This window comes from Microtus pennsylvanicus, chromosome 13, assembly GCF_037038515.1.
Source record: "Microtus pennsylvanicus isolate mMicPen1 chromosome 13, mMicPen1.hap1, whole genome shotgun sequence".
Lineage (NCBI taxonomy): Eukaryota > Metazoa > Chordata > Mammalia > Rodentia > Cricetidae > Microtus > Microtus pennsylvanicus.
In genome coordinates, this window is record NC_134591.1 from 82,739,760 (window position 1) to 82,762,315 (window position 22,556).

At 50.1% G+C, this 22,556-nt stretch overlaps 1 protein-coding gene across 1 annotated transcript in view; it reads left to right on the top strand.

Annotated features, from left to right (window-relative positions):
• Positions 1 to 22,556, top strand: part of Morn1 (MORN repeat containing 1) — a 53,751-nt gene that overhangs the window by 707 nt on the left and 30,488 nt on the right. The window contains exons 2-10 of the mRNA XM_075945186.1: positions 191 to 262; positions 5,509 to 5,607; positions 6,879 to 6,989; positions 7,751 to 7,841; positions 8,293 to 8,380; positions 15,955 to 16,051; positions 16,666 to 16,776; positions 21,654 to 21,777; positions 22,224 to 22,396. Coding sequence (XP_075801301.1) covers positions 191 to 262; positions 5,509 to 5,607; positions 6,879 to 6,989; positions 7,751 to 7,841; positions 8,293 to 8,380; positions 15,955 to 16,051; positions 16,666 to 16,776; positions 21,654 to 21,777; positions 22,224 to 22,396 — 966 coding nt within the window. The remainder of the gene's footprint in view (positions 1 to 190; positions 263 to 5,508; positions 5,608 to 6,878; positions 6,990 to 7,750; positions 7,842 to 8,292; positions 8,381 to 15,954; positions 16,052 to 16,665; positions 16,777 to 21,653; positions 21,778 to 22,223; positions 22,397 to 22,556) is intronic.

Here is a 22,556-nt window from a genome sequence, read left to right on the forward strand (position 1 = left end):
GCTGGGCCAACGATAAGCAGAATTGAGCCCCGCACATCTAGAGCAGGTAATCAAGGTGAAGCACACTGTCATGTTGAAAGGGTTGAGAGTCTAGAAATGACCTGCAGGCTACTCCGGACTCTGAGCTGCTCCATCAGTGTCTCTTATTGCTGTCAAACGGTCACTGTGTTCATCTTTTTTCCACATACAGGCTACGGCGTTTATGTATACCCAAATTCTTTCTTCCGTTATGAAGGAGAATGGAAGGGAGGGAAGAAACATGGTAAGAAGCTTCTAGTCATTCCAGAGGACATACCCTTGCAATCCGTAGCCAGTCTTCTGAGAAGCTTGGGGAGGCCGGTGTTCTCGTACCAAGCACAGAACAGTACTGTGCCTGCACGCCGGTATCACTGTGCCCCAATCATGCTGGAGTCGGTGTAAGACCAGTTCCTGTAAGCTTGGAGCTGATCACATGCTTCTCTCTCTCTCTCTCTCTCTCTCTCTCTCTCTCTCTCTCTCTCTCTCTCTCTGTTGTGCGCACCCATACGAGTACACACACACGCCATCATGGCATTCTATGTGTTTGTTATTGGACATCCAGACTCCTAATTTTCAGCCTGAGTTTCTCTGTATTCCAAAAGAAATTGAGAAACAAAATTGGTAAGCAAGCGAGAACCCTTTTCTCTCTACCATGTGTGTGGCAGCATTACAGTTTATGGAAAACCACCAGACAAAAGTCAGAGGATATGTAGATTTTGCTATGAGACTGAATCGCTTGGCTCCTGGGGAAAGGCAACTGTGTTCTCAGCAGGCTGCCTCCCGTTGCCTCTCTTAGCAGCATGGGTGGTCTGTTATAATTTCCTAAGTAAGAGTTACATACAGGCAAGGCATTATGGTTTGTTTCTGATCATAAAAATGGCCAGGTTGTAAACAGAGACTGCTCATTCATTTCCCATCGCCCCAGATCCGAATAATCACGCGGAAACTATATCAATTACAACACTGCTTGACCAATGACTCAGGTGTATTTCTAGCTAGCTCTTACATCTTGAATTAACCCATTTCTAATAAACTGTGTCACCATGAGGCTGTGGCTTACTGGTAAGGTTCTGGCATTTTCCTCCTTCAACAGCTACATGGCATCTCCTTGACTTCACCTACTCTCTCTATATATATCTCTTCCAGCCTGGCTATATTTCGCCCTGCCATAGGCCATAGTAGCTTTATTCATTAACCAATAAAAGCAACACATATACAGAAGGCCATCCCACATCATCCCCCCTTTTCTGTCTAAATAAAAAAAGGTTTTAACTTTAACATAGTAAAATTGCATATAACAAACCTGTATCAAGCAAGAATTACAGTTACAATATTAGGTCTATTTGTATCTCTGGCAAAATTAAAGAAAATGTTCTATCTATTTTATCTTTGTGAGTTTAAAGTTTCATCTCTAATTTGTCCTTTATCATAACTAAGGAAAACTATAATAACTCTTTGACTTCAACTTCATCAAAGACTCCAGAAGGATATAATATTACCTAAGTAAACAGGAAGTGCATTGTAAGCAACTTCCAAAGTTCTAGAATTGACAGAGACATCTTGCTGCCTGGACAGTCATCCAAAGTTCTTTTGTAATGTTGAGGCATCCATATTCAGCCTATAGGCCCTTAGTATCTGGCAGACTTTTCCATGAAGCAGGAAATTTGAAAGACTTTTGCCTATTTTGGCAGTTTGTCAGTCACTTTCTTCTGTGTCCTACAGAATGTCTGGCAGACTCATGAAGCAGGAACCCTAAAATACTGTCTCACCTTTCCTTTCTTTCTTTCTTTCTTTTTTCTTCCTTCCTTTCTTTCTTTCTTTTTTTTTTTTTTTTTGTAGCTTTGGAGCCTGTCCAGAAACTAGTTCTTGTAGACCAGGATGGCCTCAAACTCACAGAGATCCGCCTGCCTCTGCCTCCTGAGTGCTGGGATTAAAGGCATGCACCACCACCGCCCAGCTTGTCTTACCTCTCTCACCTCTTTTGGCAAGTTCAGCAGTCATTTTTCTACAGGTCCTGCATGTCCAGTTCATAAAACATACAATTAAGCAGTCCAGGCAAGAGCAGTTTCGGCCCAAATGGCTAGCAAACTCCACAAGAAGACTCTTCGATGCCCATCTTTCTCTTGAAGTAATTAGTGCTGCCAGAGCAGATGTGTCTCACTGTCAAGAAAATCTAAGTTCTTAAAACACTTTAAATGCCATATTCTGTAGGTCTTTGGGGTGTTGAAGATTATCTATCTAACTGAAATATATCTCTATATATCTAGAAAACCTACCTAACAATTAAAAGTTTGATTATCATAGATGACTATCTACTAATCTGTATTTTTTATTATATGTTACATTTTAAAATGAGCTGCTCAAACACAATACCTTATACACAATGTAGCAAAATCGACCTTAAATTTGTATCAATAGACCAAGATCAATACCAATGCAAAGTATTTATCTCTATATCATATTCCCTTATTTTTTTATAAATTAACTTTGACCATTAATCATTTATAACCAGCCCTTTTAAAATGAAAATAAACATTTATAAACAATTGTTTTGGGGGCTGGGCAGTGGTGGCACACACCTTTAATCCCAGCACTCGGGAGGCAGAGAGAGGCGGATCTCTGTGAGTTTGAGGCCAGCCTGGTCTACAAGAACTAGTTCCAAGACAGGCTCCAAAGGAACACAGAAATCCTGTCTCAAAAAATCAAAAAAACAAAAAAATTACTTTTGGGAATTTGTGCATAGTTTTCTCCAAACCACTTCCTGCTGTTTGTTGGGTGAAGTATTTTTAGGGTTCACAGAGACCTTTCATGGGGGTCTTCTTGTTCCATCAAACCACATTAGCCTGGAAGGAATCCACAGGTTCCATCCTCTGTGGAAACAAAAGCAGAACCTGTTTTGCAAAGCAACATATCCTTAGACTCAAATTTTGAAGTCAAGATCCCTTTTTGTTGGTTTAGCTTAACAGCCCCCACAATCAAATGTCTCTCTGCAATTAGCCCATTAACAGTAAAAAGTTAAAAGAAAATACAATAATATACATAATCCAGACTCTCTGTGTATATTCCATCTTTATGTGGCTTATTTTTTAACTCTTACTTTTTAATATTTATTTTATTTTATTGTCTTTTCTCCTTTAATCTATGACTGCCTATACTCTTGTCTATATTCTTTTTCTTCTCTCTCCCAAGCCTATGTATATTTTTTAAACACACTGTGACCCATTCAGAAGTTCATTTTTGTCTGAGTCTGTCTTTATTGAATATCTGTAATCATTTTCTAACCAGGAGCACCTTTTTTATTTTAAATGCTAAGAAGGTGTGGCCAGGACCAACTCCTCTACCCTGCCTGTTCACTCCACCCAGTCCAACATGGCAGAGGTATGTTCACCGCCTCTGCAGACCATACTCACCACCCCAGCTCCAGGGACTCAGCGGGTCTATAGACCCCATTTAAATGCAAGCCTCCTACAAGAGTCAGAGCTGTTTGTGCTTGCCTCTAGCAAACAGCCCACCCAAGAAAATGCTGCTATCAAGAAGCTGTGCTTAACTCTGTTCTTTTGTGTCTAGAATTCCTTCCCAAGCTCTCAGGTTTTATGTGGACGTGGTTGCCCCACGTTGGTGCACCATTTATAAACAAAGACTGCTCATTCATTTCCCAGCTGCCCAGACCCAAATAATCACATGAAACTATATCACTTATAACACTGCTTGACCAATAGCTCAGGTCTATTTCTAGCTAGCTCTTACATCTTGAATTAACCCATTTCTGTTAAACTGTGTATCACCACGAGGCTGTGGCTTACCAGGTAAAGTTCTGGTGTCTTCCTCCTTCCACGGCTACTCTCTATAGATACCTCTTCCAGCCTGGCTATATTCTGCCCTGCCGTAGGCCAAAGTAGCTTTATTCATTAGCCAATAAAAGCAACACATATACAGAAGGCCATCCCATATCACCAGGAAACAGTGGTGCATGCCTTTAATCCCAGCCCTCAGGAGGCAGAGGCAGGCAGATCTCTGAGTTCAAAGCTATCTATACAAAGAAACCCTATCTCAAAACAAACAAACAAACGAAAAGAAAAAGGAAATAATCAGCAGTGGCGATGGTGGTGCACATCTTTAATCTTGGGAGTTGGGAGACAGGCAGGCAGATTTCTGAGTTCAAGGCTAGCCTTGTCTACAGAACAATTTACAGGACAGCCAGGACTACACAGACAAAAAAGAAGAAATGGCCATATTTTTTTTAGAAAACCTAAGCACAGAAAAGTGCTGGGTCTAGACTTTTCCAGTGTCCGGGCTTCCTGGATTTTTTTCAGTTTGTCAATTCTGCCTGCGCAGTACACTAAAGGGCTTTTCCTATCTACTGGCTACCAAACTATTCTCATTTTCTGTTGTTTTCTTTTTAATTGTTTTTTCTGTTCATTCTGAGGCACAGTCTTGCTATATAGCTCAGACTGGCCTTGAACCTGAATCCTTTTGTTTGAGCCTCCCAAGTGCACCACTGTACCCAGGGCCTGTACCTGTTAGGCAAATGCTCTACAACTAGGCTATATCCTTAGCACCTTTCACGTTTTGTTTAGTGTTTTTATCACACAGACCTGACTATCCTAGAACTGGCTGTGTAGACCAGGCTAGTCTCAAACTCTCAGATCTACCTACTTCTGCCTCCTGATCGCTGGGATTAAAGGGGCGAACCACCTCCACCCCCGCACCACCACGAAGGATTACCTTCCGGTAAGCAGGCTTCTAGAACTATTGTCAGAGCTATCCAAAGAGCACCTACTTTTTCCCCCTAAGATTTACTTTTCTTTATACGCATTGGTGTTTTGCCTGCATGTATGAGGGCGCCAGATTCCCTGGAACTGGAGTTACAGATAATTATGAGTTGCCATGTGGGTGCTGGGAATTGAACCTAGGTCCTCTGGAAGAGCAGCTAGTACTCTTAACTGCTGAGCCATCTTTCCAGCCCCAAGCACCCAATTTTAAGAAAGATGGCTCAAAAGTTAAGAGTGCTTACTGCTCTTGCAGAGGACCTGAGTTGAATTCCTAGCACCTACATCTCAGGTAGCTTATAACAGCCCATAGCACTGGCTCCGGGGGACCTGACACCCACTCCAGTCTCCCTGGGCACTCTTATGCATGGCGGCGCGCACGCGCGCGCACACACACACACACACACACACACACACACACACACACACACGTGTCCTGTCTCCTCGTGTGGATAGAGGCAAGGTCTCATCTGCACAGCTCATGCCTCTGTGGTCATTTCAACTGAGAAGCTGGCATTCAGGAATGTTTCAGTGGGTTGTTTTGTTTATATGAGTTTCCAGTATGTTGCCCAGGTTGGCTCAGACTCCTGAGTAGCCCGGTTACAGATATGCACTACCATAGCAACGGAGGTTTTCACTCTGAAAAACAAGCCCAACTGGCTGGGTTGCTCTATGGTCATTCCCACTCCCCAGCTGACTGCACGTTGATTTCTCTTACCAGGTCACGGGAAGCTCTTGTTTAAAGATGGAAGTTATTATGAAGGTGAATTTGTGGATGGAGAAATCACTGGGGAAGGCTACCAACACTGGGCCTGGTCAGGTTAGCATTGAACATAGGTGGGCATTGACTGTGTTCCCATAAACGCTCTCAGAGTTTATGGACACACAAAGTGCTGTGTGTAAACAGGGGGCCTCACGTTCCACCAACGAGAGAATAACAGCCTGCAGGCAGGGGACAAGGCAGTGTGAGCCTACAGCCTGGATGACCTCCATACCTGCGGAAGGCCCACCTAGTGAAAGGCGCCCTGGGGTCTCCTCGCTGGGGCTCTGCACTTACCTCAAAGACAACTTGGTCTTCTCCTAAACCTAAGTGGAATAAAGAATTATCATCCCAAAGTTACAATTTTCTTCCGTGTTAAAGATATTTTAGGCCAGATGTGGTGACACATGCCTTTCATCCCAACAGTCAAAACAAACAAACAAAAGATATTTCGGTCACGCTGTATCCTTGGATGGGAAAACTGCTCCATGGCTTCCTTGCCAGTGGCCGGGGGTATTTCCTGGAGTTTCAGGCCTCACAGTAAGAGGGTTGTTGATGCTCAGGGGAACTTTTCTCTTGGGCTTAGCACTGAGTTGTTTTTAAAGAGCTGAGAAAGAAGGCTCTTCCTTCACTCTGAACCATCAGTGCCACAGGGAGTTTCCCAGGACAGTCTGCCACCTCAGCCAGGACAGGAAACTAGCCCACTGCGTCGTTTTCTTCCTCACAGTCCAAAGACTAAGGTAGAGACAGACACCAAGCAGGTGTAGTAGCTATACCTTTAATACCCCATTCACAAGGCAAAGGCAGACTGAGCTCTGTGAGTTTGAGGCCAGCTACACATAAAGACAGAATCCTCCATTTGAAAATGGCACCTCAAGGGCTGGAGAGATGGCTCAGAGGTTAAGAGCACTGACTGTTCTTCCAGAGGTCCTGAGTCCCAGCAACCACATGATGGCTCACAGCCATCTGTAATGAGATCTGGCGCCCTCTTCTGGCCTGCAGGCATACATGGAGGCAGAATGTTGTATACATGATAAATCTTTAAAAAAAAAGAAAAGAAAAAGAAAATGGCACCTCAAGCCAAGTGGTGGTGGTGCACACCTTTAATCCCAACACCTAGGAGGGTAGAGGTAGACAGATTTCTGAGTTTGAGGCCAGCCTGGTTTATAGATTGAATTCTATGACAGCCAGAGCTACACAGAGAAGCCCTGTGTCAAAATAACTTAAAAAAAAAAAAAAGAAGAAGGAAAGAAAGTGGCTTCTCCACTGCCACTGGCTAGGGCATAGCAGAGAAACAGAAAGCAGCTGATTCTCCCTCTCATCTGCACCAGGAAACACCTACTCTGGACAGTTTGTCTTAGGAGAGCCACAAGGACATGGCATCATGAAGTACAAAGCCGGAGGTCACTATGAAGGGGAGCTCCTCCACGGCCTGAGGGAAGGTCTGGTGCCCTGGGGCTCGGGTGGTAGAACCACTAACGTAGTCTGTCTGAATTTAGAGGCTAGAGAAAGACAGGAATTGGCACCCCATCAAGACAGGTCTCCCCATTTCAGAGTGCTACAGCCATGGTTTGTCCAGATCCACTCTCCCAAGGTCCCAGTGACTCCAAGGGCCTGAGTCAGTCACTTCCTCTGTGGTCTGCAAGCTAAGGGGGATAAGAGGCAGATTGAAGGGGTACCTGTCCCTTTGGGCACTGTGGCAAGTGCCCTGCCCCTCCTGTTAGCCATACCATGTAAATGAACCTCGCAGGCTCCAGTGTGCATGAGTTTAGAGGGAACTTCCTTTTCTTTCTCCAGGTTTGCTTGAGTTAGGGAACAAAAATATCTCTTAGTTTCTGAATTGTCCAGAACCTGAGCATATTGACAGTTCAACAAGGCCACATCTTCATTGATGATTCCCTGCCCTTTTGGGTTGTCAAGCCTTCCGGGGGGAACTCAGCTGGTCTGGATCAATTTTATCAGCCTTGCTAACTTGGCCACTGGCACTACCTGTCCCTAAATGCATCTACCTCTCTTGTTTGAGCAGGCTTAATCAGCAGGCCTAGGAAGCAGCCTGGCCGCTACAGGGGACCCTGGTACTCAGCCTTCTTCCTGGATTGGGTGCAGGCAGAGCTAACTCCAGGAGGCTAAGGGAGGAAAGCAGAAGGGTCATCACTAGCAGGGAGTGTGGAGTGAAGTTGGTATGTTTTGGTTCCTTCATTAGGACAGGGGTTTCTGGAGGACCAGGATGGGCAGGTGTACCAGGGTTCCTTCCATGACAACAAGAGACATGGCCGTGGGCAGATGGTTTTTAAGTGAGTATGGGTCTGGGAGGTACAAGCTGGTGCTTGGGAACGGGAGTAGCCCCCATAACTCCTAGAGTACTGATGGCCTTAGGGCTCTGGGTAGGTAGATTCTGTAGAAGTTACCCCATACCTGCCCTTGAAACAGAAAGTCGCCTCTCCCACTTCTTTCTGTCATTTTCTATTTTGAATAGCAGAAGCCAAACATGTCCTTCCTGCACAGGGCCCAGCATGTTCTGGAAAGTGGGGCCTGTCATAGGGGAGATGGGGTACATGCAGACATGTCCCCGCCTGTCACCAATCCTCCTGAGCCAGCTCTGGCAAGTCAGGAGCTCACAGACCATCTGCTCAGGGCCTATTTTTGCCTTGGCCCCGGTGCGCTTGCTGTGCCTGGTCAGCGGAGTCAGTTTGAGTCACTGAAGCCACCTGGCGCCTACCTGAGGGTCCTGTGCTGTGCCCTCAGGAATGGAGACAAGTACGAAGGTGACTGGGTTCGAGACCAGCGTCAAGGACATGGGGTGCTGTGCTGTGCCGACGGCTCCATTTACGAGGTACTGCGCTTACTGCCATGGGGGAAGGACTGGAAGTCTTGGTGGTGTTTGCCTGTACTTCATCTGGCCATGCCGTGGAGGTACTGAGCTCACATTCAGCTCATCCTCACACCCCACCCGGGGTGCTGTCTTTCCTTGTGTTTATTAAGTCCTCGTGTGGAATGAGCCCTGTGCTGTGAGTCAGGGTGACAAGGAAGCCTGAGCTCTGTCCACTGTGAGTTTTGTGGGCAGAAGACAAGACTGCACTAGTGCCATTAATGAGAAGTGTGAAATTATTGGCCAGGAAAACTGGCACGCTACCAGGAGGGGCACAAGAAGAAACACGGATTACAGCGCAGGGAGGTCCTGAGACAGGGCCGGGCTAGCTCCACCATCTCTGCGCTGACTGCATGCCAACTCCTAGCAGGATGCAGGAGCTTAGGGCCCCTGGAAGCAGGCTTTTTGGCTACTGCAGTTGTCCCAGGTGAGGCCCCAGCGGGAGGGATCCAAGGCGAAAAGCCCAGGTGTTGCTGCTTGCTGTGATAGTGGCGAGCTCTATTGGGGGTTTCCAACAGGAAGGAAGGACACGCTTAGGCCTCTAGACTCCGAAGTGTCAGAACTGCTTCAGCTACTAATTTCTTGTTGCGTCACAGGAACCAGGATAGTGTGATTCATATTTTTTCCAGATTTCTCAAGTGGCAGTTAGAGTAACAACTGGAAGGAACAGGCCCCTGAAAGTAGGAAGAGCCCCACCCAGTTCATACAGAACGGGGAAGAAGGGAAGAAGGTCTACGGGGCAGTGTGTGGGGGGGGGGACTCCTATAAGAGATTGCCCAGATGCAGGACGCTCAGAGTGGTCCCTGCTGACTCCTAGAGGCCTTTGGCCCTAGGGAACAAAACCCTCCTACCACAGAGCCCGCCACTTCCTCTGCTGATGCTGGCATTGTGCCCACTGGCTAGGAAGAAATGTTTGGGGCCCGACTCCCTGATGGAAATGGAACGGTGTAGGGCAGCTCCCACAGAACTGTGGGGCCACAGAAGCCTGGCATGGGTGCCCATGTCTGTTTACAGAACAGAAGAGTTCCGCTTGGGTAAATCTCAACCCATGATTTAGTAGGGTTCCTATTGCTGTGATAAAACACCATGAGCAAAGGCAGCTTGGGAAGGAAAAGGACTTGTTTAATATTGTACTTCCTGGTAGTAGCCCATCACTGAAGAAAGGTCAGGGTAGGAACCTGGAGGCAGGAGCTGAAGCAAAGGTCTTAAAAGAACGCTACTTACTGGCTTGTTCCCCAAGGCTTGCTCAGCTTTCTTACAGCACCCAGGACCACTGTCCACAGTAAGCTGGCCCCTCCCACATCAATCATTAACCAAGAAAATGTCCTACAGACTTGTCTTCAGGCTGATCCTACGGAGGCGTTTTCTCAATTAAGATTCCCTCTCAGATGATTCTATCTTGTCTCAAGTTGACATAAAACGAGCCAGCAGGACCGGTCTGGTCAGTGCTGTTGGAGTCTGTGGACACTGCTGGCCTAGAAGCTGCCTCTGATCTGGACCTGAGACAGTGCACATCACTGTGTGTGCTGCTATGACCAGTCACCAGTCTGGGCCCTCCCCCTTTAGGGGGTCATTCTCAAAGGACCTGACTTTTACAGTATGTCCCAAGCAGGATCAGTGTGCAGTGGTAGTGAGGACCCAAAGAGGTCACTTCTCTCCTGCTTGTCCTGTATCCCGGCAGAGTCCATCATGACTAAGTCCACACTACAGTGTCTAGTTTCCAGTGAGTGAGACCTGCCAGACCCTGTTCCAACCCCTGCACCTGTGGGTTCACATAAACCCCCCACACCTCTCTGAAGGGTTCACATAAACCCCCCACACCTCTCTGAAGGGTTCATATAAACCCCCCACATCTCTCTGAAGGGTTCACGGAAACTCCCTACATCTCTCCGAAGGAGCTGTTTGCTACATTTTGTAAACGGGAAACTGGGGCCCAGACTTTGCTTCCCAGTCCATATACTTGACCCTTCCCTCCCTGGGATTTGAGAAAGGCCTTGTGCCACTGGGTCCCTCCAGAACCCACCCCATTCTCAGGTATAATGGATAAGCTTCCACGGGCAGCCCAGAAAGTCCCCTTCACACCACCACCTGCGCCGGAGTGAGAGGCGGCTACGAACTCCCTCCATCCCTCTTTCCAGAAGACGTTCTGTCCCACAAGTACTCAGACCTCCAGCCCGGCTTCACTGCTGGTCATGACTACTTCCCTGATGGCCACTGACCATCGGTGGCTGGGATCTGTGGGGCCCAGCCCCAGGCCTTTCCTTTCTGAAACCTGAAAATGTGTGGCCTTGGCCAAGAGACATGAATGCCTACTTTCACCACCAACAGTGCAGTATGTCCACCAGGGGGCAGCCCAGATCTGCTCACCAGCGGCAGCCCAGCCTTGGGTCCTTGTTCCAAGTTTGGGTGGAAATGCTCTGGGCCTTAAGGCAAGCAGTAGAGAGGCCTAAATGCCTAAACAGTGAGCACAGGCCCTGAGACTGCCACACAGGCTAAAACTGTTGAAACTGCCGTGGCGTTTCCTTCCGGGCCCAGGACTTCGAACTCCACAAAACCCTTCACAAAGCCTTCCTCCCTCAGCTTAATCCTCAGCATTGTCCGCCCCCCCCCCCATCCCCAGCACTCTGGGCTGGTCAGCAGGAGACCTGGACAGTGTTTGGAGGAAGGGATATATAGGCCTTTGGCTTTGACTCACAGGCTGCACCAACAAGCAATCAAATGGGCTAAAGCAGCCACCAAAAAGTCCTCAGGAGTGATCAGAGGAGCCACATCTGGGCATACAGGCCCTAAATTCCACATTTTTCCAGTGGCCTTGGTAAGGCTAAAGAAAAGTACCTTCAAGGATCTTGTGGACACTGACCAGAAAAGGACACCCAAGGCCAAGAGGAAAGGTGGACATTCTATCCAGTGCCATCTGGAACTCAGAACTGACTGCCAGCCTGAGACAACTTCCCTGACCTGCACTTCTTAGGGGAAAAAAGGTTTCCCATGATGCCTAAGTGAGAGAAGGTGATTACCCAGTCCGTCAGCCTCGTTAGCCAGAGGCAGAGGGTTTCACGAGGCTCTCCAGCTGATGACCATCTCTGCACTGGGTTTTTCCTCACTAGGGGCCACCATCTGCATGGAGTGGAGGACAGAGATGTCAACCAGGAGAGGCCACGAGGCGGGAGGGCTCATGAGACTTGCTTCCCGCAGGCACGCTGTTCTTTGTGTTGCCATTGGTCAGGCGCAAACAGGAAGTATACCGGCTTGTCCATTTTTAAGTGTTTAGTTCAGTGGCATTAAATGCTTAAATTATTGTGAGGCCTTTGCCACTGTCTATTCAAAACTCACCTATGTAATCAGATTCTGTCCCATTAAACCCAACTCCCCATTGCCCTGGAGCCCCGGCCCCCACCTTTCTTCTGTCTCAGTTAGTTTGACTCCTTTCCTGACCGGCATTTTTCACTGAGCATCATGGCTCAAGCCCATTCTCTCTGAAGCATGTACAGGAGCCTCCTTTTGAAGGCCGAGGGGCCATATGTATGCATGTTCCATTTCCCTTGCTCATTCATCTCAACAGACCCTCGAACTGCCCCTTCTCTGAGCATTTGTGTGCGAGCCTGTGGGTAGGAGACCCAGCAGTGGGATAGCTGCATCGTGTGGTAATTGCACTTTTAAGTTTTTATGGAGCTGCCAGATTTTTCCGCAGTGGTTGTACTGTTTGAAGTTCCCAACAAAAACAAACGGAGGCTTCCATTTCTGCATTTCCTAGTGCCCGTCAGAGTTCCCTAGTCACTTACACCGTTAGCCAGTATTCCCACTTAGAGAACAGAAATCCAGACCTGAGCAGATGTTCTAGGAGAAAGGGCTTGGGTCTAGAGACGGCCAGGCAGCTGGCAAGGCAGTCGTGGTAACGTGAGTCCGTCCATCCTCTCCCACAGCGTGGACGTGGATGTCACCTAAAGCTCTGGCTTCCTGAAAATCAGCATTTCCCATAGGGGTTTTCCCGGAGGGCAGCCTGCTGTTTGGCACACCTGTGCACATATGAAACAGGTGGCTAGCCTTATGGGTGTCTTCATCTGCTGCAGTTCCCAGCTTCCCCCTTTGCTGGCACGTCTGGAGAGTCTCAGGGGCCTGCATGTCACCAGGCAGATGAAGGCAGGGCCTGTGGCTACCTCCTGTATCACTTGCCTGCCTGCCTTCCTGGGGCCAAGAAGCTCCAGGCCAGGATGGAAAAACCATTGACCCAGGCCCGTCTCTGCCACTGAAGATCCCGGGAATGTGGGACAATGGAACACTCATGTCCGGGGGTAGCTCCTCAGGAGTTAGCTGCTCCCCACAGTGGCCCCTCCTGGAACCATCACCGCCACAGTCAGTGCAATAGTGCCGGTCGGTGTCCTACAAATATTCCCACTCCACATGCCGAAATCCTAGGAGGATGCAGTCCAGACCAGTCAAATCCAACATCCTGCAGGCCTCCTGTTACTGGGCCTGCCATCTCTGCAAGCTGGAAACCAAGCTCCACGACAGTCACAACCCCAGGAGGAGAGCCGAGCCAACCCTTCATAGGTGACATCACCCAAGGGGAGCAGAAGTCCCAAGGCAATCAGTAATAAGTGTCTCCTCCATGCCATAACATTGTGGAGGCCAACTCACAAAAGGTCTGGAGCGTGTTCACCCAGGAAGGACCAAGATGTGCAAGAACAAAGAGGTGAACTTGTGCCCAGGTCGGACTTGCACCCAGATCCACATCTATGGTATGGACACCACAGAGCCACTTCTAGTAAAAGTGCAGGAAGAAAGCAGCGTGAGTTAACTGGAAAATGTTTCGCACACCGAGAGGGGCCGAGCGTTTGTTTCCCGCAGCTCACTGTCATAAATGTGGTCCGCAGCTGTGGCAGACCAGGGCAGGAGGAGGACTGAGCTCCATTCTCTGGGGTCCCTGTGGCAGTCACGGAACAGACTGCTAGACTCTTATCCGCGTGTCCTTTCCCTGTTTGCTGTGTGCTTGCCTGATTTGGGGTGCAAACCTGAGCCCTAATTGACTTGTATAACTTGCTATGTCATTGTCTTCACCCTCTTCGGTCCTATCCTATGTATCCATCCTTCCCTGCATGTCAGGCAGCAGCTGGGCAGAGAGGAGGAGAGCAGGTGTCTCTAATACCCTGGGGTTCTGTGGTGACAGTGTGGTGCCCAGCTCCACCTCCCAATGGCTGAGACTCGCAGACTGAGTGAGTATTGCCTCTCTGGACGCTCACAACTCTTGGCTCTCAAGTCCAGACCAGTACCTGCCCAGCTGCCTCCTTGGGCTGTGTCACAGGAAGACCGTGGAAGGGTGTTGTTATCTGCAGGAAGCTGCCTGACGCTCCCAGAGTTGTTTCAGTGTCTGTTCGTGGTTTGGATGCAAATGTCCAGTATAGAATCTATAATGTCAGTTAGGCAAGTCCATAGGTGCTGACCTGAAGCCAGGAACACCAAGCTCCAGCTCTTACCATGTGGGCTCTGATTCTAGCATGCAGCCCACTAGCCACCCACATCGGGGACAATGGCAACCGTTATGGGTGGTAAGCATTGTTAGCTGCGCTGGAGATGCCAGGGAACGACTGGCTGAGAGACTCCCGTGGCAGACTAGTGCCGCCCACAGCTCCTCACCCACCACTGCCCGGCCCATCGGCCATGCCAGTAGGCACCTCCACATCATTGTGTTTATCTCTGTCGGTGCCCAGGCACTCCTTTCTGGCCACCCGCCCTGGCCCGCCCACGGCCCGGCCTCCTTTCCTTCTGAAGGTCCGCACTGGTGCTTTCCAGGAAGCCCAAGTGGGTCCAGTGGTGAAGAGAGAAGAGAAACTGCTGATCCTTATCCTAGAGCTCAGAGCCCAGGACATTAGCGAGTCCAGCCAGAGCCAAGCGGCCCCTCCTGCAGAATCACCAGCCATCTGTGTGCTGATGTCACCCTTGAGAGACTCAGACCAGGAAGGACAGGAGGGGATGGGAAAGCCGCTAGGCTGGCCTGCTTGATGGGACACCCGAATTCTCACGGTGAAGAAAGCCAGGCTAGGGGGAAGGCCCTGTGCTCTGGGTCACCTGCCAGGCCTCCAAGCAGGGCTCCCGAGACTCCCTGAGCTCTCCAGAGCCAACCTGACACCTTCCTCCCTAACCCCAGTGCATCCACGTCTGCAGTGACGAGAAAGGACTGTCATGGTCAGTGCAGAGCGGACACTCTTCATAGCACAAGACCATGGATCAGTGTCACGGTCAGTGCGGAGCGGACGCTCTTCATAGCACAAGACGTGGATCAAGTGAAATGGCAGAGTGAGTGACATCTGCAGGGTCAGGACATTGTCAACTGCGCATCCACCATCAGCCGCTCCAGGAATGCAGCTGGTTTATAGCCTTGGGATCAGAGTTTGGGATTTCAGGATTGGAGGAATGGAGCCTCGCTCAGGAGTAACTTGGCAACTCTCAGGATGAAGGCCCATCCACATCCCAGAGGGACTTGTACCTGGGTGAGCAACCAGGCCCCAACCACATGTTCCATAGCTGGCTCCCGACCTCTCCAGAACTGAAGGGGGCCCCTAGCGCGTTGTTTATGAATAAGGCCTAGAGGCATGGGGGTCTCAAGGTCGGCACCCGTGGGCACCTACTCTCAGCACCTAGCCTGAGGCCTGTCTTTGTACTCATCTCGGGAGATCCAGCTGCCCATCGCCCATCTTGTGGTGGCTGCCCTCTCCTCTCGGCTGCCCATGAAAAGCTTTCCTCACAGGTTCTTGGGACTCTGACCCTACTGAGGGCTTCAACCTTCTCACCACCTTCTAGGCCTGAGTGAACCCTACCACCCACTTTCCTGTTCTGTCTGCATTCTCAGACACTAGGCAGTGTTCCCCTCCATCAGGAGCCCAGGCTGCAGGAGTCCGGGACAGAGTGGGGCAGCTGGTGCCCAATTAACCTCAGCAAAAGAACGTCTCAAACCAGGCCTTTTGTTGACTTCCCCAATACGAGTAATTCATAACCAAATAGAGCACCATTCTGATCGCAAATCTTTCTATGGCGTAATCCTCCTGCTGCTTCACACAATTGCTTGGGAACCCAGGTGTACTATAGAGGACGCGAACGGGGCACGGCGAGCGGCACCTTGCCCCCTCCGAGGTGTGTGTGCTCAAGTTGTGTGTTGTAATTGCCTTTTCATTTAAAAGCTCCGGGCATCAGAGCAGCCCACCTTGGTCCTGGCCCATTGTAGTCGCGGGTTCAGGTTTCCTCGCGATCAACTAAGCGCCACATCTTTGTATTGGGAGGCCTTTGTGCACCAAGTGCGTCTGTTGTTCAGTGGTGTTTTGTTTGCATGGTGTACGCTGGGCCTTTGTTCCCCTCTTTCCTGGCGTCATTAAAATTCAAGGGGAAAACACTTAGCAAAGCAAATCGGATCCCTCCTAACAAAATGCGGTGCTTCACCACCAAAGTAAAGGCTGCAGGAACCTCACAGCCTTGGATGTTCCTATAACAAAGGGTCCTGGGACTCCTTGGAGCCATCCTCTAAGGCCACCTTATCCTCTGTGCAGGGACAGTGGCACAGCGATGTCTTCAGTGGACTGGGCAGATTGTCGCACTGCTCGGGAGTCACTTACTGCGGGATGTTTATCAACGGCCACCCAGCAGGTAGGTGTTCCCAGCCTTCCCGTCGTCTCCTGGTGGGGTCTGCTGGGGAGCATAAGATCCATGCCACCCCTTTTCAGAAAAAGCATGTTCTAGTTGATTTCAAAGGGACTTGTGGCTGCGCAGACCCAAGTGGGTCTCCCACTTACAGGCTCTCCCAGCTCCATCTACACCTCGGGCTCCCCCTAGCCACAGAACCTCTGGGCCACAGATACCTCCCAGACATAGGGCCTCTTGGCCACAGGATTTTGGAGTTACCTGGTCAAACCATGCTGGTTTGACACCCCCACCCCTGCCTCCCTGTGTGGCTTCTATCAGGCTCCCTTGAGACCTCTACACTCTGACCTGACTGCAGAGTGACCCATGTCTACCTCGGCTTGGTACCCTCCTGGCCATCCTTTGCTCCTGTGTTGTTCCTAGTGGCCTCTCCTGAGACTTAGGACAGAGACGCTGTCTCAGGGTGAGCCTAGCCAAGACGTGAATCCTTCATCTAAACCTTCAACCAGCCTGCCTCAGCCCCAGCAGCGACATCTTAGTAGACCCTCCAACAGGGTGAGAAAGGGCTGGAGCCCTTGGGTGCAGCTGTTACAAACACTAAAGCTCTGTTCTGCCCCCAGCACAGGCTAAGAAGATTGTGGTCCTGGGCCCAGAGGTCCTGGAAGTGTTCCAAGGCTGTCCCTTCACGTTGAGTGTACAGCTGCAGCAAGATGATGGGGAAATCGCCAAGAGTAAGTGTCTTCAGGATGCTGATCCTACTCTTCCAGGAGGAATGGGCTGCAGGCTTTCAAGTAGAGCAAACCTGGGCAAGGTGGTCGGGTTGCTCCTAAGATAATATTACAGAAGTCCCTGCAGCCTGGTGCCAGCAGAAGGCTCGGGAGGCCTGTAAGACACACAGGTAGGGGTAGTCTTGTGTGTGCGTGCACATGTATATATGTGTGCCTTGAGAGTGTGCATTGCGCACGTGAGCGTGTGTTTTGGCACATGCAGACTCGCTGACTTGTGCATAGAAGATAGAAAATATACAGTCAGCTTGGCTGAGCAGATCAGCATAGACCATCACCCAGCTAGGCCAAAGGCACCCCCTCATTTCCTCTCTCGGGAATCGGATTTCTTTTTTTAGGTAACTGAACCTCATACCAAGACAAGGTATGAGCCACTGACTTCCTGAAGCCCTTCCTACCATGTTAATTCCTAGTATTTATTAATTCACCCAAGTTCAGTGCTTCAGTGAGAAAGTCATAATACATACATGGACAGGAGAGATGGCTCAGCAATTAAGATTGCAGACTGCTTCTGCAGAAGATCCAAGTTCAATTTGTAGTACCCACACTAGGTGTCTCGGATCCACCGGTAACAGCTCAGGGCTGATAGCTTAGGGGGTCTGATACCACCAGCCTCCATGGCCACTTGTCCTTGTGTGCACACAGACACTCAAATAAACATATAATTAAAAATAAAATCTTTACTATATGTATTAAGTTGGCTTAGCAACTTTATTAAGGTATTATTTACATACCGTTAACTTCAGTATTAAATGATTCCATGATCTCATTTTAAAAGTTTTATGTTATTTTAGCATTCATATTTAGGTTGTTGTTCCATTTTGAGCTAACTTCCATGACTAAGACAAGTGTCTGGCGCATCCCCCAGCCATGACTGTTAGGCTGACTGTCATTTCCCCATTGACCTAGGCTTCTGTGTAGTCTCAGTTCTGCCAGCTGACTGTATGCCCACTCTTGTCAGGTAACTCTCATCTATGCCACACCATGCCATCTTGATCTTAGTCTTTACTCTCCAGCCTTGCTCTTTCCCAAAACTGTGTGGCTCTTTGGGTCCCTTACATTTCCCTATAAATTTCTCTAACAGGGGGCTGGAGAGATGGCTCAGAGGTTAAGAGCACTGATTGCTCTTCCAGAGGTCCTGAGTTCAATTCCCAGCAACCACATGGTGGCTCACAACCATCTATAATGAGATCCGGTTCCCTCTTCTGGCATACAAACATACATGGAAGGAATGTTGTATACATAATAAATAAATAAATAAATCTTTAAAAAAAAATTTCTCTAACAACAGAAACCTGCTGGGATTGTAATGGGGTCACAGCGAGCCATCTCTTAGCACTGAGCCTACAGTTCATAGACAGAAAACACTTTGATTTCTCTTGACAATGTTCATTTTCCATGCATAAGTCTTACAATTTTTTAAAGCCTATTAATAAATGATTGTTTCCCATGAGATATTCAACTATAATTGCTTTATCAATATGATGAATATTTACTGTTGATTTTGTTATATCTTTTGGAGATTTTTTTGGGCGAGTGTGGAGGTTGAACAGGATCCCATGTAGCTCAGGCTGTCTCCAAACTCCATATATAGCTGAAGGTGATTTTGAACTCCTGAAATCCTCCTTTCTCTACCTTCTGGTGCTGCAGTTATAGTTGTACACACCAACAGTAGTGTACACCAACAGCTGTGCACACGGACAGCCACGCACACCCACAGTCGTACACACCAACAGCTGTGCACACGGACAGCCGCGCACACCCACAGCCGTACACACCCACAGTCGTGTACACGGACAGCCACGCACACCCACAGTCGCGTATACCCACAGCCACGCACACCCACAGTCGCGTACACCCACAGCTGCGCAACTCACAGTCGCGTACGCCCACAGCTGCGCAACCCACAGCCGCGCACACCCACAGTCGTGTACACGGACAGCCGCGCACACCCACAGCCGCGCACACCCACAGTCGTGTACACAGACAGCCGTGCACACCCACAGTTGCGTACACCCACAGCTGCGCAACCCACAGTCGCGTACACCCACAGCTGCGCAACCCACAGTCGCGTACACCCACAGCTGCGCAACCCACAGTCGCGTACACCCACAGCTGCGCACACCCACAGTCGCGTACACCCACAGCTGCGCACACCCACAGTCGCGTACACCCACAGCTGCACACACCCACAGTCGCGTACACCCACAGCTGCACACACCCACAGTCGCGTACACCCACAGCTGCACAACCCACAGTCGCGTACACCCACAGCCGCGCACACCCACAGTCGCGTATACCCACAGCTGCACACACCCACAGTCGCGTACACCCACAGCTGCACAACCCACAGTCGCGTACACCCACAGCTGCACACACCCACAGTCGCGTACACCCACAGCTGCACAACCCACAGTCGCGTACACCCACAGCCACGCACACCCACAGTCGCGTATACCCACAGCTGCACAACCCACAGTCGCGTACACCCACAGCTGCACACACCCACAGTCGCGTACACCCACAGCTGCACACACCCACAGTCGCGCACACCCACAGTCGCATACACCCTGCTGACCCCTTGCCTCATTAGTTGTAATTCTCATTAACTCTCTCCTGGTTCTCCTGCCTCCTATAGATGGAGTCTCTAACAAGTGTCGTCTTCCCAGGGCCTCCGCAGTTCCTGTAATAAAGGCTGACTGTTGATGTCTAGAAACACTTTGATTTCCTTCCCCTCTGAGGGCTACCTCGAGTGTCCCCCAGCTTTAGGATGCTGGCTCGCCCTCCATGTTACAGAATTGCTGCTCCATCTCCTCCACTTGCCTGGAGCTTCTTGCGTCCACGACTTCCGGTTTCCTCACAGTAGGAAAATCTTCAGCCATTTCTCTCCCGCTCTGTTTTGTTTCCCACATGGAGATTGCCAAAGATGGTCCCACCGTTTGCAGGGTCCCTCCTTCCTTCTTTCCAGATTGCCAGAGATGGTCCCACCGTTTGCAGGGTCCCTCCTTCCTTCTTTCCAGATTGCCAGAGATGGTCCCACTGTTTGCAGGGTCCCTTCTTCCTTCTTCCTCCACCCCCCGTGTTTGGTTTTTTTTGGATGACTTCTCTAGCTATATTTTCAGGCTCACACCTTGTGGTGGATCGCATACAGAGGACCCGTAGTTTACAGATTCTCTCCACGTAGCCATAGCTGGCCTTGACCTTGCAGCAGACCCTCCTGCCTCTACCTCACTCTGTAATTGAGGGTGGCCCCGAACTCCTGCTCTTCCTCCCTCCACCGCTGTAACATCATAGCCTGGACTGGAATAACTCGGTCCCTAGCTGTTAATTCTAGCACCTGGGCCATTCGCAGCTAACTTATTTTTCTCCTCATTACACACCATACTTTCCTGCATTCCTTGCATGCCTGGTAATCTCTGAGTGAATGCCAGGCATTATAAATTTTACTTTGTTGGTTGCCAGATATTTTTGCATTCCTATAAATATTCTTGAGCTTGTGTTCTGAAGCAGAGTTAAGTTATATGGAAAAGGCTTAATGCTCTTGGCCTTGTTTTCAAGATTTGTCCAACAGAGCTGAAGGAGCAAGTACCATCTAGTACCAGCTTATTCCCAGGACTGGAGTAAGGCCTTCTGGGCGCCTCCCCAACCAGTCTCCTGTGACTTCTGAGTCTGTCTAGGCTAGTGAGGGTGGGCCATCCCCAGCCTCGTGAGCCCCAGACCCCTTAGTTTTCCTTAGTTCTCTCTTAGCCTCATGGACTCCTCTTGCTTGTGTGCCCAAGGCTGTGTTCTGATGTCCCTGAACCCCATGTGACTCCGGAGGCTCTCCTCCATCCTTCCCCAGATTTCCAGCCCCTTTTCTTTAGTTGAGAGCATTTGCTGGAAAGCACCAGGGGTCTAAGCTGCCCCCCCTCCACTGCCACCTAAAGTCAGAGCCCACTGGGGTCTGCCACTTGGTCTAAGGTTTTTCCTCAGTTTGTAGAATCTGGCCACTTCTTAAGTCCCCTGTAGGTCTGGAGGTTCATCTCAGAGTTGTGTCAGGGCCCGGAGCTCAAGACTGTGGCTCTGTTCCATCACCCCTGCCTGTCACCCTCACAGCCATCTCGCCTCATCCACAGCACTCAAGGTGTGCCCCATGTGTTAGCCATCACTTCTCTTCGCTGATTCCTCCAGATATGGCCACACGCCTAGCTTCATTACCTCTGCCTGCCCAGGAGGGCCCAGTGGATCTGTGCTCGATGGCTCAGAGTAGATACTGTCTACTCCTCAGACCCTGCGCTCTAGGGCCCCGGGCCTGCCAGTATGTGCGCCCACTCAGAAAATGCTTTCTAGGTATCAGTTTTGTACCTGGCCCTGTATTAGTGACTGGGGAGGTGGGTGATGGAGGCTGAGCCTATTTTCCATGGTCAGGCTGGTAAATGAGCAGAACGAGCAGCCGGCCAACCTAGGGCGAGTTGCAGCATGTTGACCCACACATGGTTAGGTGACCCTGCCGGAGTACGAAGGCAGTTGGCCAGGGCAAGATGGCCTTCGGGGGGATGAGATCCAGAGCTGAAGCGCCAGTGTCCAGGGTTCAAGGGAAAGGGACAGAGGTTCAAGGTGAAAGAGGAAGCCTAGAGGGGGCAAGACCAACAAGAGACTCCTGCCAGGCGTTCATCCAAGGAAGTCAAACCAGGACCTTCTGCGTGACTAGACAAAGACGAATGTAGTCATGGTCAGTTAGGATGGGGCAGCACAGACGTCCTTCACCTGAGCCCACCCTGGCCTGGATCTTTCATTCCTCACGTGGTATAAACGGTATGTCTCTTGATTTTTTCCTTTGGAAGGCGAAAGTGGCCGGATGCTGAAGATCTCAGCGGGGGTCAGATATGTACAACTCCCAGCGTACTCTGAGGTCAGCTTCTTCAAGATGGACGAAGATCACATGGAGACGCCCATCCAGACACCGTTGTAAGGATGCCGCATCTTCCCTGGGGGCACCTCTGAGGAGATAAGATTAGAGGGATGGTCCCTTGGTTCCCTTGCCCATGCCTTCCCATGCACTCTAACTGGTGCAGGCCTGGATGCAGTGCCAACCAGCTCGATTTTGAAAGGTAGAAACAGAAACAGGTGAAATGACAGGGGGTGGAGGGCTGGAGGAAGCCACGTGCCTAGTGATCACCAGACACAGGGAGCAGGAGGGAACCCACTGATTGGTTCTCCTTTGACCTTAATTGGCCTAGCTCCACAAGCATTTCAGGGTGACCCCCACACCCTCCAAGTATGACTAAGTAGTGTCCCAGGGTCAGGGCCAGGACATTTGCAGAGCGTGGGTGCCCCAGCTCCTCACCCTTACCCCTTTATTCCCAGCCCTGCCCCTTTGACCCACACTGTGGTATCTGTCATCTCTCTCCTAGTGGGTTTCAGTGTATCTCCTACCCTCTGTCCATCCCCAAGGCCTGGGGACCGGAGTCTGGGGCGATTATGGAAAGTGCCAGAGCTGACACCCTGCTCCCCAAGAGAGACTCAGAGTCAGTGATGGACTCAGGAGCCTTCCATGGCCAGGGAGACACCCCCAGCATCCTTCCAGGTGAGTGGAAGGTGACAGTGCCTAAAACCCTAGTGGGGACTGGGCCCAGGCCTGAAGCGCTGTCAGCACAGAGCAGATGTACCGGGAAATGGGGCTTCCTATCCTGGGTGACCATGTGGCCTGCATCCTTACCACACAAACCCAGCCAAAGCTGGAGGAC